Source organism: Gobio gobio (genome assembly GCF_949357685.1).
Source record: "Gobio gobio genome assembly, chromosome: 9".
Taxonomy (NCBI): Eukaryota; Metazoa; Chordata; class Actinopteri; order Cypriniformes; family Gobionidae; genus Gobio; species Gobio gobio.
The window spans coordinates 54,582,497-54,597,935 of record NC_137115.1 but is presented as its reverse complement, the minus strand read 5'-3'; the positions used below and the strand labels follow the sequence as shown (position 1 = coordinate 54,597,935).

The 15,439-nt window shown below is 37.0% G+C and overlaps 1 protein-coding gene across 1 annotated transcript in view; it reads left to right on the top strand.

Moving 5' to 3' along the window:
* The window catches only part of kctd15b (potassium channel tetramerization domain containing 15b), a gene marked incomplete at its 5' end in the record, with an annotated part of 86,714 nt that overhangs the window by 8,179 nt on the left and 63,096 nt on the right, over positions 1-15,439 (top strand). The window contains 1 exon segment of the mRNA XM_079824832.1: positions 12,571-12,876. Within this exon segment, the coding sequence (XP_079680958.1) occupies positions 12,571-12,876 (306 nt within the window).

Here is a 15,439-nt window from a genome sequence, read left to right as displayed (position 1 = left end):
CTCTCTCGTATCAGGCTCTTCATCGTGTCGGACTGTAAGAAGAGCGCTAGAGAACGGGTCCCGTTGAAAACAGAGAGAGCTTCTTTTAATACCTTACCGTTCCCCTCGTTCCCTCCAGCGCTGCTGCGCCGCATGCATTTTGTCATCTGCACTGTGAAGGGCAAAAGAAAAGAAAAAAGACATGGGAGAAAAGAAAAGAGCAGCCCTAACTCTCCACGTATGGAGGTCAGAGACGTGTCCCAGCCAAAGTTATATATACATTTTTCCCTTATAATGTCCATTTGCAATGTTTTCGAACAATCTACAGTTGTTTTTTAAAGCTTATATTGCAATAGATTGCATGCAATTTAAACATTTTCTGCTTAGATGCTGAAATGTACAATGTTAGACAGCAACATTGTGTCGGCCCAGATCCGGCCCATATTTGTGTGCAATCCACACAAAGTGCTGTCTGGGTAATTGCCTGATTTTATAATAGTCCATTTTTTGTATAGGGGAGAGCCAACGCTATCTCACGACCAATTCGTACATATTTTACGAGGTGGCTAATTCGTACGAATTTGTATGACCTCACTTGTAAGAATTTGTACGTTTTGTCTAAACCCCAGTGACGGGTAGGTTTAGGGGCGGGGTTTGAGGTAGGTCATTCGTAAGAATTCATACGAATTTGTCAACTCGTCAAATACATACGAATTAGCAAAAATCGTACACATTCGTACGAGTGAGGTCGTACAACTTCGTACGAATTAGCCACCTCGTAAAATATGTACGAATTGCCGTGAGATCGGGTTGGGAGAGCGGGGCACAACCTAACGCTTTTTGACTTTCTCAGTTTGTGTAAATCCACTTGGGGTATAGAGTATTTATTTTTTCCCACATTAATTGCACACATGTCTAGTGCAATGTAACATGACCAAATAACAGCTTAAAATGTTACCTGATATAATCAAAAAAATATACAAGACAAACTAAAATATTTTGTCAACAAAATACAAATATTCACTTTTTAAATAAAATAATGGCATTTTTTAATCATTAAAAAACAAGCATTTTTGATTTTGACTACAAACACATTGCTAAATACAGCTATACAGCATAGTTCAAAACATAATAATAATGAATAATTTCTGAACATTAACTCTCAGACATTATCAGGGCTCTACATAGCGACCATTTTGGGCGCATTTGCGCCTGAAAATTACTGCGTGCGACTGTAAAAAGATATTTAGGCGCACCGGTGCGAGTGACCCGATCGATTCTCATTAATAAATGTAGCCTATAATACAATCGGAATAAAAACTACAACTGCCAAAGTGCATCAACACTGACTGAGCAACAGTTGCGTTTCGTTCGATCGACTGCTTGTCATGCCTTCTGTCAGCAGAGCAAGTGCAAAAAACGTGTGCAACGGACTACACTTCACAGATTGTTTACCAGGTGAAACGGGTGTGACGCGGCCATGCGCACTTACCAGACGCCTCGCGCTGATGTTTATTTGCAGCCAAATCCAAATTAACTAGAAATACCACATTTGGTAGGACCAGGCCTGGTCTCTCCGGTTTGTGTCCCGGTAACAATGATTGGTAGTAAAGGACCGGGTGATTACCCACCACAATTATTAGCTTTTCCTCCATTTTAGATCGTTCTTCACTCTTCATTCACCGGTGTTTTAAACAAACGCTATTGGCTAGCGTCTGCTAGGATATTTGCATAGGGTGATCTAATTGGATGACGCCTGCGTTGGCGCTTGAAAAGTTGAGAAATTTGCAACTTTTGCCACTTGCAACGCGAGTGAAGCGACGCAACGGAACCCACAATTCAGTTCGTCAACGCATGACGTCACCCATTCAAAGTAAACGAGAAGCGTTGACGCCGACGCCCCGTGTGAATGCGGCGTTAGGCCATCAGCTTCAGTCCACAACTTTTCTCGTGTTTAAAAATGACTAGATGTATATATGAGAGTACATCATAAATCCATTTTCCAAACCGTGTTTTTATCTTACCCTGAATCACTACGGTACACATATAATAAGTGTTTATATTCTGACTATTTTATTCCAGTTTGGGTCGCAGCGCTGCGGAGGAGCACAGTCCCTGCGAGACTCGCCATAGACATAAACAGAGAGAAGTAGATCCGGCTGCAATGTTCTTGCGTGAGACGCATGCAGTTCGGTTTATTAGCGCCAGAGCGCCTAAAGTTATGGACTGCTATTGCTCCGAGTTGGCATGATTGCAAATGTTATACTGACCTTGTACAAAAGTCCAATAGACAAGCTGATGTTAAGTAACAACGTTTTAGCCACAATACTGTTTATTTCGTGAAAACTACACCAGAACTGTTGCGCATCTCCAAGCGGTTCGATTCGAATGAATCTATTTGAACGATTGAATTAATGAATGACTCGCACATAGACTTGACACGCCACCTACTGGCGGTTTTATTTTCTTATCTATATTTTGGATGAACTTTTTATTTAAAATATCAAACTTTTAAAGTTTAAATTGTACATAACCCATTTCTAAATTCAAAAACTTATATCATTATTATATTATATTATATATATTATATTATTATATATTATATTATATATTATATTTAAAACATTCATGCAACACTATTTACCCATGAGCTGCACGCGTCCCGTCATCTTAAACAGTCTAAACACCTCAGATAGAGCTGCTGTGCCACTTCTACACTGCGAAATTCCTAAGTTTCGGTTCCGAAAACGGTTCTGGTGCAATGTGTGTGCGAATCGCTGGAAGCGTATGACAGCCAGTGTTGCCAAGTCCGTGGTTTTCCCGCGGAATTGGGCTACTTAAACACTGTTGCCGCGGGCTGTGTTTCATGTCCGCGGGTTGAAGCGACCCCAATTATGTGATATTTAGCCCTGGAAATGTTTTACCGGAGAAGCCCCCCTGAAACGCGATTGGGCTTGTTTTGGGCTAGTTTTGAGTAGCAATTGTGCGGGTTTTGTTGTAAAAACCTGGCAACCCAGGCTCACCTCATCATTGCCTGCCGCTTCCAGGAGTGCAACGCAGTTCAGCACTGAAAGCCCTCGCGCTACACATTTACGGTTTTGCGTCAGATATTTTCTCGTTGACCACCAGCATGGCGAAGAGAAAGTCACAAGTATGGATTCATTTCCAAAGAATGAATGATAATGAAGCAAAATGTAACACATGTGAAAAGTTAATAACATGCAAAGGAGGCTGAAATAGCAATTTGACAAAACATTTGCTAAAGCACAGAGTGCCACAGGGCTTATACCAGATTTATAGTGAAAGGCCTATATATATATATATATATATATATATATATATATATATATATTTGTCAACCGTTGAGTCACCATGGTTTAGGTAAGCGTTAGGCAAAATTACCTTTGTAATGCTGAATTGCAATTTATTATTATAAGTTCACTGAATTACTATTAAATTAATATACAACTAATTAATAAATATAACTAATAAATATAATTTATAACTTGGTTTTATTCAGAGACAGAGAGTTAAAATGTAATAAGACAATTTCAGAGGTGTTCATTTGAAAAAAAAAAGTGTTGCAAGAATGGCTTAATTAATACTGTAATATATGTACAGTACAGGACTTTTTTGACATTGCCAACCTGTAAATTAATTTTAGAGCAAGTAATAGACACAAAATGGATTGTTTGAGTTGCGTATTGTGCCTTTTTCCTTTACCACTATTTGTTTAATAATTTTAATGGAACCGGAATCGTTAGGCGGAACCGGAACCAGAACCGGAACTGGAACTGGAAAATTTCTCACGATTCCCAACCCTAAATATAATGGCATATTTCTAATAGGGGCTCATTGTAACACACACCCCATCTGCACAACTGGGGTTTAAACCACGGCTCGTGTCTTCTGCTGTTAGATCAGCATTAAAGAACATCTCAACTGTTAAATAACAGATATAAGATTAAAATAATATCGGATTTGTCTTATTTTAAATAAATACAAAACACAGAGATGAAAACTTAAGTAAGAAATTAACTTTTGCTATGGTTAAATACATGTTCAGTAATATCTTCCAGAGATTTTTTAATTTTGGCGCTATTTTTTCTCTAAATAATGTTGATATGGCAACTAGTAAATACATGTAAGTTTCGTCCCGCGCTCCCTATGGAGGTTAGAGACGTGTCCCAACCAAAGTTATAAATGCTATCATATACATTTTTCCCTTATAATGTCCACTTACACAATTTTGTACGCTTAAATTGAATAACCATCCACGTTTGGAGGTTAGAGACGTGTCTTGGCCAGTTATCATTGCATTTTTCCCGTTTACGATGTTTTTGAACAGTCTAAAGTTATTTTTTAAAGCTTGTATTGCATGCAGTTTGAACATTTTCTGCTTAGATTAGATGCTGAAATGTGCCGTGTGAAACTCCAGACAGCAACCCAGGGGCACGTTCAAGCTCAAACCGGTGCGCAACGTTTTGCTACGGTTTCCGGGTTGAACGTCATGTTTCCTGTGTGCAACGGGGTTTGAGAGATGTTTTCTCTTGTTTGGTGGGGGTGTCAGAAATGTGTCCGCTGCAGCTTAGTATACGCAACAATTGAAGATAATATAGAAGACATGTTTGTCTTTTCATCCTGAAATGCGAGGCAAATGTTGGATCACAATAATTAGGAACCACAAATCCCTTCACTCTTTTATTCTGGACAGCAAGGGCAGTGACTGTAACATCGAGCTAGTCCTAGACTAAATTGCATGTTTGAGCTGTTTTAACTGAAAGAATCTTGCACTGACAAATCTTAAAATATGTCAGTGGCATTGTTTCTTCTCAAGATGCACACCAGTAATGTTTTTTTCTTGGGCACATTTATAAAAGTTACTTATATGTCCTAATTGAACTAAGGCCTAATTCTGGCTTAGTCTAAGCCCTGTCTGTGAAACCGGGCCAACATGTTCAAAATGCATGCAATCCATTGCAAAAAATAGCTTTAAAAATAACTTTAGATTGTTTGAATACATTGTAATAGGCCATATAAGGGGAAAATGTATATGAAAATATATATAACTTTGGTCTGGACACGTCTCCAAACGTGGATAATTATTCAATATAAGCTTAAAAAATATGTGTAATTGTTTGAAAACATTGTAAGTGGACATTATAAGGGAAAATGCATAGGGTAAACATACCTATTAAGCTCGACAAAATCTACATTGAGACATTTTAGTGCGCAGGGTATTGGTTTGAGTACAAGAAGTTATGTTAAAATAAAATATGAATCTCTCACACAATAATATAAAATTTTATTTTAAATGACAAACGCATTTAAATTAAGTTATACATCATTAAATGCAAAGAGTCTGGCTGTGCTTAATGGGTAATATTTAAAGTCTGTTTATTAAGTATTTCCATAGAAGTTTAATGTGGATGAGCTTAAAGGAGCACACTGAGCTTTATTGGAACAGCAAAGCTTTTTTAAGTAATAAATATTATTAAATTAAATTTAAAAGGACAATTTGGCTAAATAAATAATTTAGGTCATGTATTACGTTCATACATATTTTAATATGAACAGCTATTATTGAAAATATCTATGAAATTATACTTTCTCTTAGTGATGTCACACTGAAGCTTTGCGTTTCATAGTAAGCTCGTCTTACAATAATATGATTTCTTTAATAATTACAGCAGTGTAAAACCACAGAACATCAATAAACTGTAAATGTATAATATAATGGATTTAAAAGTACAAGCCAGTAATGCCTGTGAAGTAATATATTAGTGTAGCACACAATCTTATACAGCCAGTAAGCTAACAATGTTCCATAACATCTGCGCTATGTTGCTAAAACTATCTTTTGGATCGAACTGTAATTATTTCCCTCATCCAGGTTCCAGGTTATAATATGCAAAAGTCTAAACATTAATCTCTTAATTTTGCATTAAGAAGTTATACTTATCGAAAATAAAGGCTTAAACATCAAAAAAAAAATGCACATTTAAGGGGCTCCTCTTCTGGGGAAAGTTTTCAGACAGCTTTTAAAATGGCCGCCAGACAGTGTGAACACATGGATACCCATATCTCTGATTAGCTTAACATTACAGGAGGTATATAGTAAAAAACACATCAATTGGTTAAGACATCAAGTAGGATGATAAATATTTTTTTTCTTTTTATAATCTGAGCTCAAAGATAGTAGTGTGCTTAATGGGTACTTAAGCTTAATAGGTACGTTTACCCTATGTAAAATATATAACTGTCAAGACACGTCTCCAAACGGGAATGTTTAAAGCGTAAGCGCTATGTAGCAACAAAAAAAAGAGGCAGATTTCAGCACTAATTTAAGCAGAAACTGTTCAAATTGCATGCAATCCATGTGAAACTGAGTGTTTTATAATACACTGTAAACCCTACCGTCCCAAATAATGAATTGGTTTAAGTAGAGCCAACTCAAATTTAACAGATGAGTTCAATCAAATGAACTTTTATGAGTATTTAGAACTTTCTTTTTCTTTTGAGTTCACAAAACTGACACATTTTAAGTCATTTGAATTGTTTCATTGTTTTGAGTTTTATGAACTTGTTTCTTTTAATTTAGACAAGCTTGGGCTGGGATTTCCCAGCATGATTTCTCCTAAAAAGGGAGAGTAAATGCTCAAATTAAATGTTGTATAATGTTTTTTTTTTTTGTGCAAGATTAATGTTAAGGTGGTGATTTAGTGTTTAATGTTTTGCTTGAAGAGTTTCTGTTTTGTTTTTGTTTTATTAGATGTACTCATTCAGCAAGTGCTATGCTAATTCTATCAAAGCATTGTGTTACCAATTAGCAAAGTAGCATTTATTGAATTGGCTAGTTAAAGCTAGCCAAGTTTCCACTACTAAAAATATTTAAGTTGATAATTTTAATCTGTAAATTAGCTTACTCAAATATTTTAAGTTATGAGCGATTAAAATGTATGAATACAAAATAAAAAAATCAGCAAGTTCTGCTTACTTTAACCTTAATTTTCGTAACTTAAAAAAAAACGGCTTTACAGTGTAGTCAAATTTTCAAGTCATCCGCGTATGGAGGTCAGAGACGTGTCTTGACCAGTTATATATACATTTTTTCCCTTATAATGTCCACTTACAATGTTTTTAAACAATGTAAAGTTATTATTTAACGCTTATATTGCAATGAATTGCATGCATTTTGAACATTTTCTGCATAGATTAATGCTGAAATGTGAAACTTATTGCCGTGTTTTATTTTTCAACATAGCGCTTAAGCTTTAATCATCCCCGTATGGAGGTTAGAGACGTGTCTTGACCAGTTAGATATGCTTTCATATACATTTTTCCCTTATAATGTCCACTTGCAATGATTTCAAACAATATATATATATATATATTTTTAAGCTTATATTGAATAACCATCACGTATGAGAGACAAGGTTTGACCAGTTATATATACTTTCAGAAACATTTTTCCTTTATAATGTCCAGTCACAACGATTTAAAGTTCTTTTTTAAAGCTTATATTGCAACAGATCGCATGCATTTTGAAAATTTTGTGCTTCGATTGGATGCTGATATGTGCCACGTGAAACTTATTGCAATGTTTTATAATACTCATAATTTATGTTAATGTTTATAATATTTTAAAATCTTCATGCCTTAGCAGATAAGATCTGTGCGATAATATAGCTTACATTTCGCGAATCAAGCAGTTAAGATTTGCTATATAGTATTTGTATATGTGAGTATACTTAAAAAAAAGTTACATATCCTACTTTATAGATAGAGCTGCAGAAAATGTCTTTTACATTTTGCAGCGATACGGTTGATCCTTCTCTGTCTGTTTTCTGCAGAGAAACCGCGCACACAATCACTCATGTAGTTTAGTTACCATTCAGCCTGTGTGCAGTTCATGTTTATATCAATCTTTATGCAGATTACTCTGCAGACGTTGCACACAAAACCATATCCTCGCATGAACTCGAATCATTTCCACACCTCAGCTCCTCGCGTGATGGAGAGACGAGGAAGAATAGTACCATCTGGACTTGTGGGAAATTAAGAAAAACTGAAAGGGCAAAAAACCCCTGGCAAGATCCCCGTGAGGAAGATGGAGAGAGAGAGTTTGGCAGTCTGCTGTTGTCTGCCTGGATAAAGAAGCGGCGAAGCCTCGAGGTCCGTCACTGACGGGCTCCAACGAGCACACGAGATCCTGCCAAACGTCTTGACTGTCGCCCCGCGGGCCGCGCTGATACCCCTCTGAGCAAAACATGCCACCCTGCACCCCAAACCACACTGCTTTTTAAAGATTCATTCACTTATTGGGTTTTATTTATGGTCTTATTTGTATTTTTATGAGTGGCGTTTGCAGTAATGCATCACCTTTGCTCAACTGGTGACTTGTATTCGTATTCAGAAAGCATAAACATCCATTGAAAAGATTTATTTTAAGATTTATTTTTAATATTTTAATTTGTTTTGTGTTCATTAATAGCATCACTATCACTCATAGTTAAAATTACATTTTGAAATACTAATCTTGAATATTGCATGGGCAAACACTTTTATTTAGACATCTAGTGAGTATTTATTGTCTACTGAAAAGACTTTTAACCTAGGATTTGTATTATTTATTGTTGTTCAGTCTATGAATGCGGCCTGAACCCGTTGAACAGATACGTTTATATTAGTGCTGGGAATCGATAAAAAAAATGAACGAATGAATCACATTTTTTTTCTGTAATTAATCACGATTAATCGCAAGTTTTTAATATTTAACATTTTTAATATTTTGATATTGTAATAATTTCAGTTACTCTCCAAATTAATGTATAAACAATTTTAACTATGAAACATTAATGACGTTACAGTACAGTATAACTGAAAGCTGCCAATTTCAACATTTATTAGGCTTTAAAAAAACTACTTTTAATTTAAGTGAACTTAAAACAATCTTTACATAAACCCAAAATAATAAATGTTATATTTACCCATGGCCTTCCCTGTTAGACATATACAGAAATGTAATAGTTATAAAAGACCTTTCTTAACTGCATAAATAATAAATGAAATATAGATGAATCATCATTAAAGCTAAAAACATTTCTGTTCCCGTTGTTCTTTGATGAACATTAATGACAGGCATCATCAGTGCTCCTGTCACTTTAAGAACAGCCGCGGATCTGAAGCGCTGTCACGCACATCTCATTTCCTCACAACTCTTTAAGTTCATTTAAGACGTTATTTAACTAATTTAAGACTCCTAATATGAAAATACTCAAAATTCTCTGTGTTGTTGTTATTGTTTGTTCATGAGCAAAAGAGAACTCGATGTGAGCAGGAGACTGACGCGAGTCTGTCTGTGTGTGTGTGTGTGTGTGTGTGTGTCAGAGTGTCCCTCGATTAGCTGACATGAGACACAGCCACACAGACAGGACATTGACACACACACACACACACACAGGACATTGACATACAGCGCGTTCTCTTGTGTCTTGTCACGCTTGGAAGCATTTAGATGAATAGGAATGTGATCATGTAACACTAGTCAAAAATGGATATAAAATCGGACACTGCATTATTTGCGTTAAATATTTTTAATGCGTTAAGCTGAAAAAATGTGTCGCCCGCGTTAACGCATTAATTTGCCCAGCCCTAGTTTATATTAAATAAAACCAACAGTTAATACACTATCATTCAAGGGTCCTATCATAAACCTGGCGCAATGCAACGTCCAGGCATGATGCATGTGTGTTTTGCTAGTTTCATCCCGACGCAGTTCTCATGTTCACGTCCAGCTCCTCGTTGTTAAAATATCAAATGCACTGCTCATCTGTTCACCCATGGACGTCTGGTCTGAACACCAGGTGTGATCAGGAGCATTGCTGGAGCGTTGCTATTGTGAGGAACTGAAAACCACTGACCATTGACCAACACACACCTGCTCTAAAGTCAATAGCGCCATTACTGTGCGTTCACACCAGACATGACTTGCGCAAAGTTGGACGCTTGAACATTTTGAGTTTACTCGCTTCATTCACGCGTGACATTCACTTCACAACAGGCGCGAATTCGCGTCATGGGAGGGGCTTCTGCCAGCGGCTCGTCTCGTTGCGAAATGGCTGACATGGATTGTTTTAAAATATGGCGAATAAGCTCAATTTGATGGCTTTAACTAGCTTGTAGTCTCAATAGGGTGAATTCAGGGTGATTGGGACACTTTTTCCAAGTCATCTTAATGGCAAAACATGTCCCAATCCCCCTGAAATCCCCCAATGTATAGCTCAAATTGAGTAAAGAGCGTTTTTTACAACTTACCAGATTGTCTGACCTCGTCACTCACTTTCTTCCAAGCAAGATCCTTTTTATTCCTGTTTTTATAAAGTACAAAGATGTATCGTACAGCTCCGGGTATGATTTTGTCCTCATTGTTGTCACTAGTCAAGCAAGCTCCTGATTGGTTAACGCAGCGAGAATACCCGCCAAAGTTCTGATTTTTTACCATTTTTCACCATTCGCGCGAATCATGCGTCAAACCCTCCAAAAGCTCAATTTGCGCGGCAGAATGTCTATTCACGTCTTTGCATTGTCTTATCATGTAAATCACTTGTGCGAAACGCTTCATTCGCGTCTGGTGTGAACACACCATTATAGTCATAAGGGATTGTCATTGCATGTCTCAGAATTATTTGCAGTAATGACGATTAAATTGGCTACTTATTTAAGCAATCGTGGCAATACATAAATGTATTTAAACTGACTCGTGTCTGTATTCCTCCATTTAAATAGCAAATCCGCCATGGTGCGAGCGCAACTGGCTTTTAAAGGGAAAGGGAGATGAGACTCTGATTGGTTTATTGCACGTTAGGCCCAAAACACACCCATGACTCATTAAGAGACGAGGGACAACACTTTTGTATCATGCGCCAACCATTTTTCCCGTTGTTAAACTAGCAAAAATGGATTCAGACACGCCCTAAGAGCTTCAGACCTTTAAAATAGTGCCCCAAAAGTTTCTCTAAAAGTCTCTTCTGCTCACCAAAGCTGCATTTATCTGATCCAAATTTGAGTAAAAATAGTGGAATATTATTATAATTTTAAAAAAGTATTTTCTATGTGAATATATAGTAAAGTGTAATTTATATCCTGTGATCAAAGCTGAATTTATCATCATTACTCCAGTCTTCAGTGTCACATGATCCTTAACAAATCATTCTCATATGAGGATTTGATGCTCAACAAACATTTATGATTATTATCAATGTTAAAAACAGTCTCTGATGAATAAAAAGTTCAGAACAGCGTTTATTTGAAATGGATCTTTTGTGACATAAATGTCTTTATTGTCACTTTTGATTAGTATTACTTTCCTTAAATATCACTGATTAATTATATATATAATGTAGTTCCTTTCTGTACGTGAGGAGAGCAAAATAAAGTAAACTGTGACATATTATACCCACAAACTCTTCATACAGTGACTACCAGTAAAACATTTTCAGACACTTTGAGCTGAGCATGTTTTTCTGAAGTGTTTTGTCTTTAATTGCTAATGTGACCTTTGACCTCACAAACTGAACCAAATGAAGCATTGCTTGCTCATTGGTTGACCTAAACTGGTATTATCTGATTGTGTTCTTAAATCTAACAGCTGATTGGTTGATTGTGATCCATTACATCCCTTTCTATCAAAGTTGTTCTAAACTATAGCGAATAAACTGTGACGATGTGAGAAATGTTTGACTGTATATGCGTCTCAAGCACATGTTAAAGGGTTAGTTCACCCAAAAATGAATATTCTGTCATTAATTACTTACCCTCATGTCGTTCGACACCCGTCAGACCTCCGTTCATCTTCAGACACAAATTAAGATATTTTAGTTGAAATCTGATGGCTCTGAAAGACCTCCATTGGCACAATGGCACGGTTCACTATCAATATCAAGACCCTTAAAAGCTACTAAAGACGTCGTTACAAAGTCCATCTCACTACAGTGGTTCTAAAATAACTTTGAGAAGCGGCGAGAATAGTTTTTGTGCGCAAAAAAACACTAAATAACGACTTATATAGTGATGACGATTTCAAAACAAGGCATCATGAAGCTTCGAAGCGTTATGAATCAGTGAGTCGATTCAGCGGTTTGGCGGTTTGACACGCGATCCGGATCATGATTCGACTCACTGATTCATAACGCTTCGAAGCTTCATGATGCCGTGTTTTGAAATCGTCATCACTATATAAGTCGTTATTTAGGGTTTTTTTGCGCACAAAAACTATTATTGCCGATTCATAAAGTTATTGTAGAGCCACTGTAGTGAGATGGACTTTGTAACGACGTCTTTAGTACCTTTTAAGGGTCTTGAGAGTGAACCGTGCCATTGTGCCAATGGAGGCCTTTCAGAGCCATCAGATTTCAACTAAAATATCTTCATTTGTGTTCTGAAGATGAACGGAGGTCTGACGGGTGTTGAACGACATGAGGGTAAGTAATTAATGACAGAATTTTCATTTTTGGGTGAACTAACCCTTTAAGCTAAAGATTGAGAATATATGTTGATGTTCCTCATGCGTCCGTGTGTCTCTGTGTTCAGGACTTCAATCTCCTGTACGAGGAGGCGCGTTATTACCAGCTGACGCCCATGATCAAGGAGCTGGAGCGGTGGAAGCAGGAGCGGGAGCAGAGGCGTCTGGCACAGCCCTGCGACTGCCTGGTGGTCCGCGTGACCCCTGACCTCGGCGAGCGGATCGCCCTCAGCGGGGAGAAGGTCCTCATCGAGGAGATCTTCCCTGAGACCGGTGACGTCATGTGTAACTCGGTCAACGCTGGCTGGAACCAGGACCCGACCCACGTCATCCGCTTCCCCCTGAACGGCTACTGCAGACTGAACTCAGTGCAGGTAAGCCATTCCCTGCTCCTCTGCTTCAGCTCGCCTCATTCCTGCATGTGCAGCATCACGCTATCACTCTATAGAGCCGAATATATGTGATGTGGGCGTATTTAAAGGGGTCATAACACACACACAGTTTCTGTCAGTCTCATGTTGATCTTGAGTATCTATAAAGTCGTGTTGATCCTTCATATCTCACAAGAGTCTTTAGTTTATCAGATTTATAAAAGAGAGATACACTGTACCGATTCTTTCAGAAAACAGCCGAGTCCGTGGAGGCGTAGAGTGGGCGGAGCTAAAGAGTCTCTCACACACACACACACACACACACACTCCCTGGATAACTCTTGATTCACTATACGTTGGTGTTGTTCACATAATATGCACTTTGGGGGGGGGATTTGGTTGGACGGAATTTGGGAAAAAAATTAAACAGAATTTAGGAGGGAAAAAAACGGAATTTGGGGAAAAAATAACACTGAATTTGGGGAAAAATCTAACAGAATTTGGGAAAAATTTAAACTGAATTTTGGGGGGAAAAAACGGAATTTGGGGAAAAATCTAACTGAATTTGGAAGGGAAAAAAAGGAATTTGGGGGAAAAAAATTTAACAGAATTTGTGGAAAAAAATCAAACGGAATTATATATAATAAAAAACGGAATTTGGGAAAAAATCTAACAGAATTTGGGGGAAAATTTTAACGGAATTTGGGGGGGAAAATTAATGGAATTGAAAGAAAAAAATCTAACAGAATTTGTGGAAAAAATCAAACGGAATTTGAAAAAAAAAATGTATAAGCAATGAAGCGACTGTCTTCGGAAAAGTATATCGATGGCGTTTGCTTTTCATTTTCCTCCGTATAATTCCAGACCAGTGTGAAAATCCAACCAAAATGATGTTATAAATTATGGAAAATAAGCTTGTGTGCTTTCTTCTTTGGATAATAAGGTAGAATATGTAGAACTCATCCTTTTCTTTAAAAATGATTTAAAGGCTGAAATTAGATGTAAATTTAATTAAAAAAAATAGATTTTTTTTTCAAAACTTTATTTGAACATGTAGTCCGTTAGTCGATTAAAATGATTATATTGTATGTCATACAACCAATATTTTTTGTTTAAAACCTGGCCATTATTCTTAATGTTATTATTCTAACATTTATGCCAACGAAACAAGCTCATTTTATTTGTTGTTTGTTGGTTTTCGATGGTGTATTGATCCCAGCACATTTGAATTTAACAATACTTTGATTTGAACAATTTTTGGTTCCCAGGACATTCTGGGAACACAAAACTAACGTTCTGGGAACGTTCCCAAAACATTTGAAGATTTGAAGATTTGAAGAATTTTTTATTTCACACACTTCATCATTTTAAAGACAAAACATGTATTTGTAACGTTTGTTTTTGGTTAGTCAGGAAATTTTTTGTTACGGAAATTTCCAATTTCAATTTCACTCTTTTCATCATATTTATTTACATATTCTCCTTGGACTAAACCAGCAATTGGGTTGTTTTAACCCAGCGTTTGGGTGAAATGTTTGCTTAAAACAACCCAATCGCTGGGTTGGTCAATTTTTATTTTTAACCCAGCATTTTTTAAGCGGCATGGAAGACGTTTGAATGGACGTCAATATAACCGTGATCATTTTGGTTACTATAACCGCGATATGAAATTTTCATACAATTTCATCTCCATGATATATATTAATGAGAAGAAGGCTCAACCTGTATTTGAACTATCCCGAACACACACACACACACCTCGACAGCGCCCCCTCAGGCTGGAGTAAAGCACGGAGTAAAACGCTTTTTCATGTGCATCATTCTTCACTCCCTCCAAAACAAAAAGCAAGAGCGAGAAGAGAAGAGAGGCTTGAAAATGAAATGCATAATTTACTCGTTTCTCCTTTTTAAGACACAGCTCTTCCCTTTTAAAAAAGACTCCAACCTAACAATGCCCAGAGCGGTTGAAATACACGTATTGCATTTTTTAATACCATACTTACACTTTCTCAAACAGCCTCAACCCCTTTATGCTTCTTTTATAGATTTCTAAATGGCTTGCAATATAATTAATTGGCTGCATCAACTAACACAACATTTCCTCAGTCAGAGCGTGTCCCTCTCGTCTGCCCGCGCTGTGTTTGCTCGCTCAAGCTCTGTGTCTTTTCTAAAAACAGTTGATTTGTTTCCGACTGAAGCTCATTTCTCTGCGTACTGTAAGCGTGCATCTCTTTCACACACTCCACTGGAGCCGAGGATGCCAGACCATAAACACACAGACATCTTTACTTCTCAATTATGAATGAATTGCATTTACAATCAACATTTCTCTAACACTCGTCCAGCAGCCCAGATGTTCTAAACGCGTTATTCCTGAATGTTCCCGGAACCTTCAAAACTTTAAATGTTTTAAAAACGGAATGTTACATTTTGTAAGGGAACATTCCATTCTTCAAACATCATGATATTGTTACTTTTGAATGTTCTCTGAACGTTCCGAATCAAGTTGTAACATTTAAAAAAATATTTTATACAAAGTTCCATGAACAATGTGTAGTTAATGTGT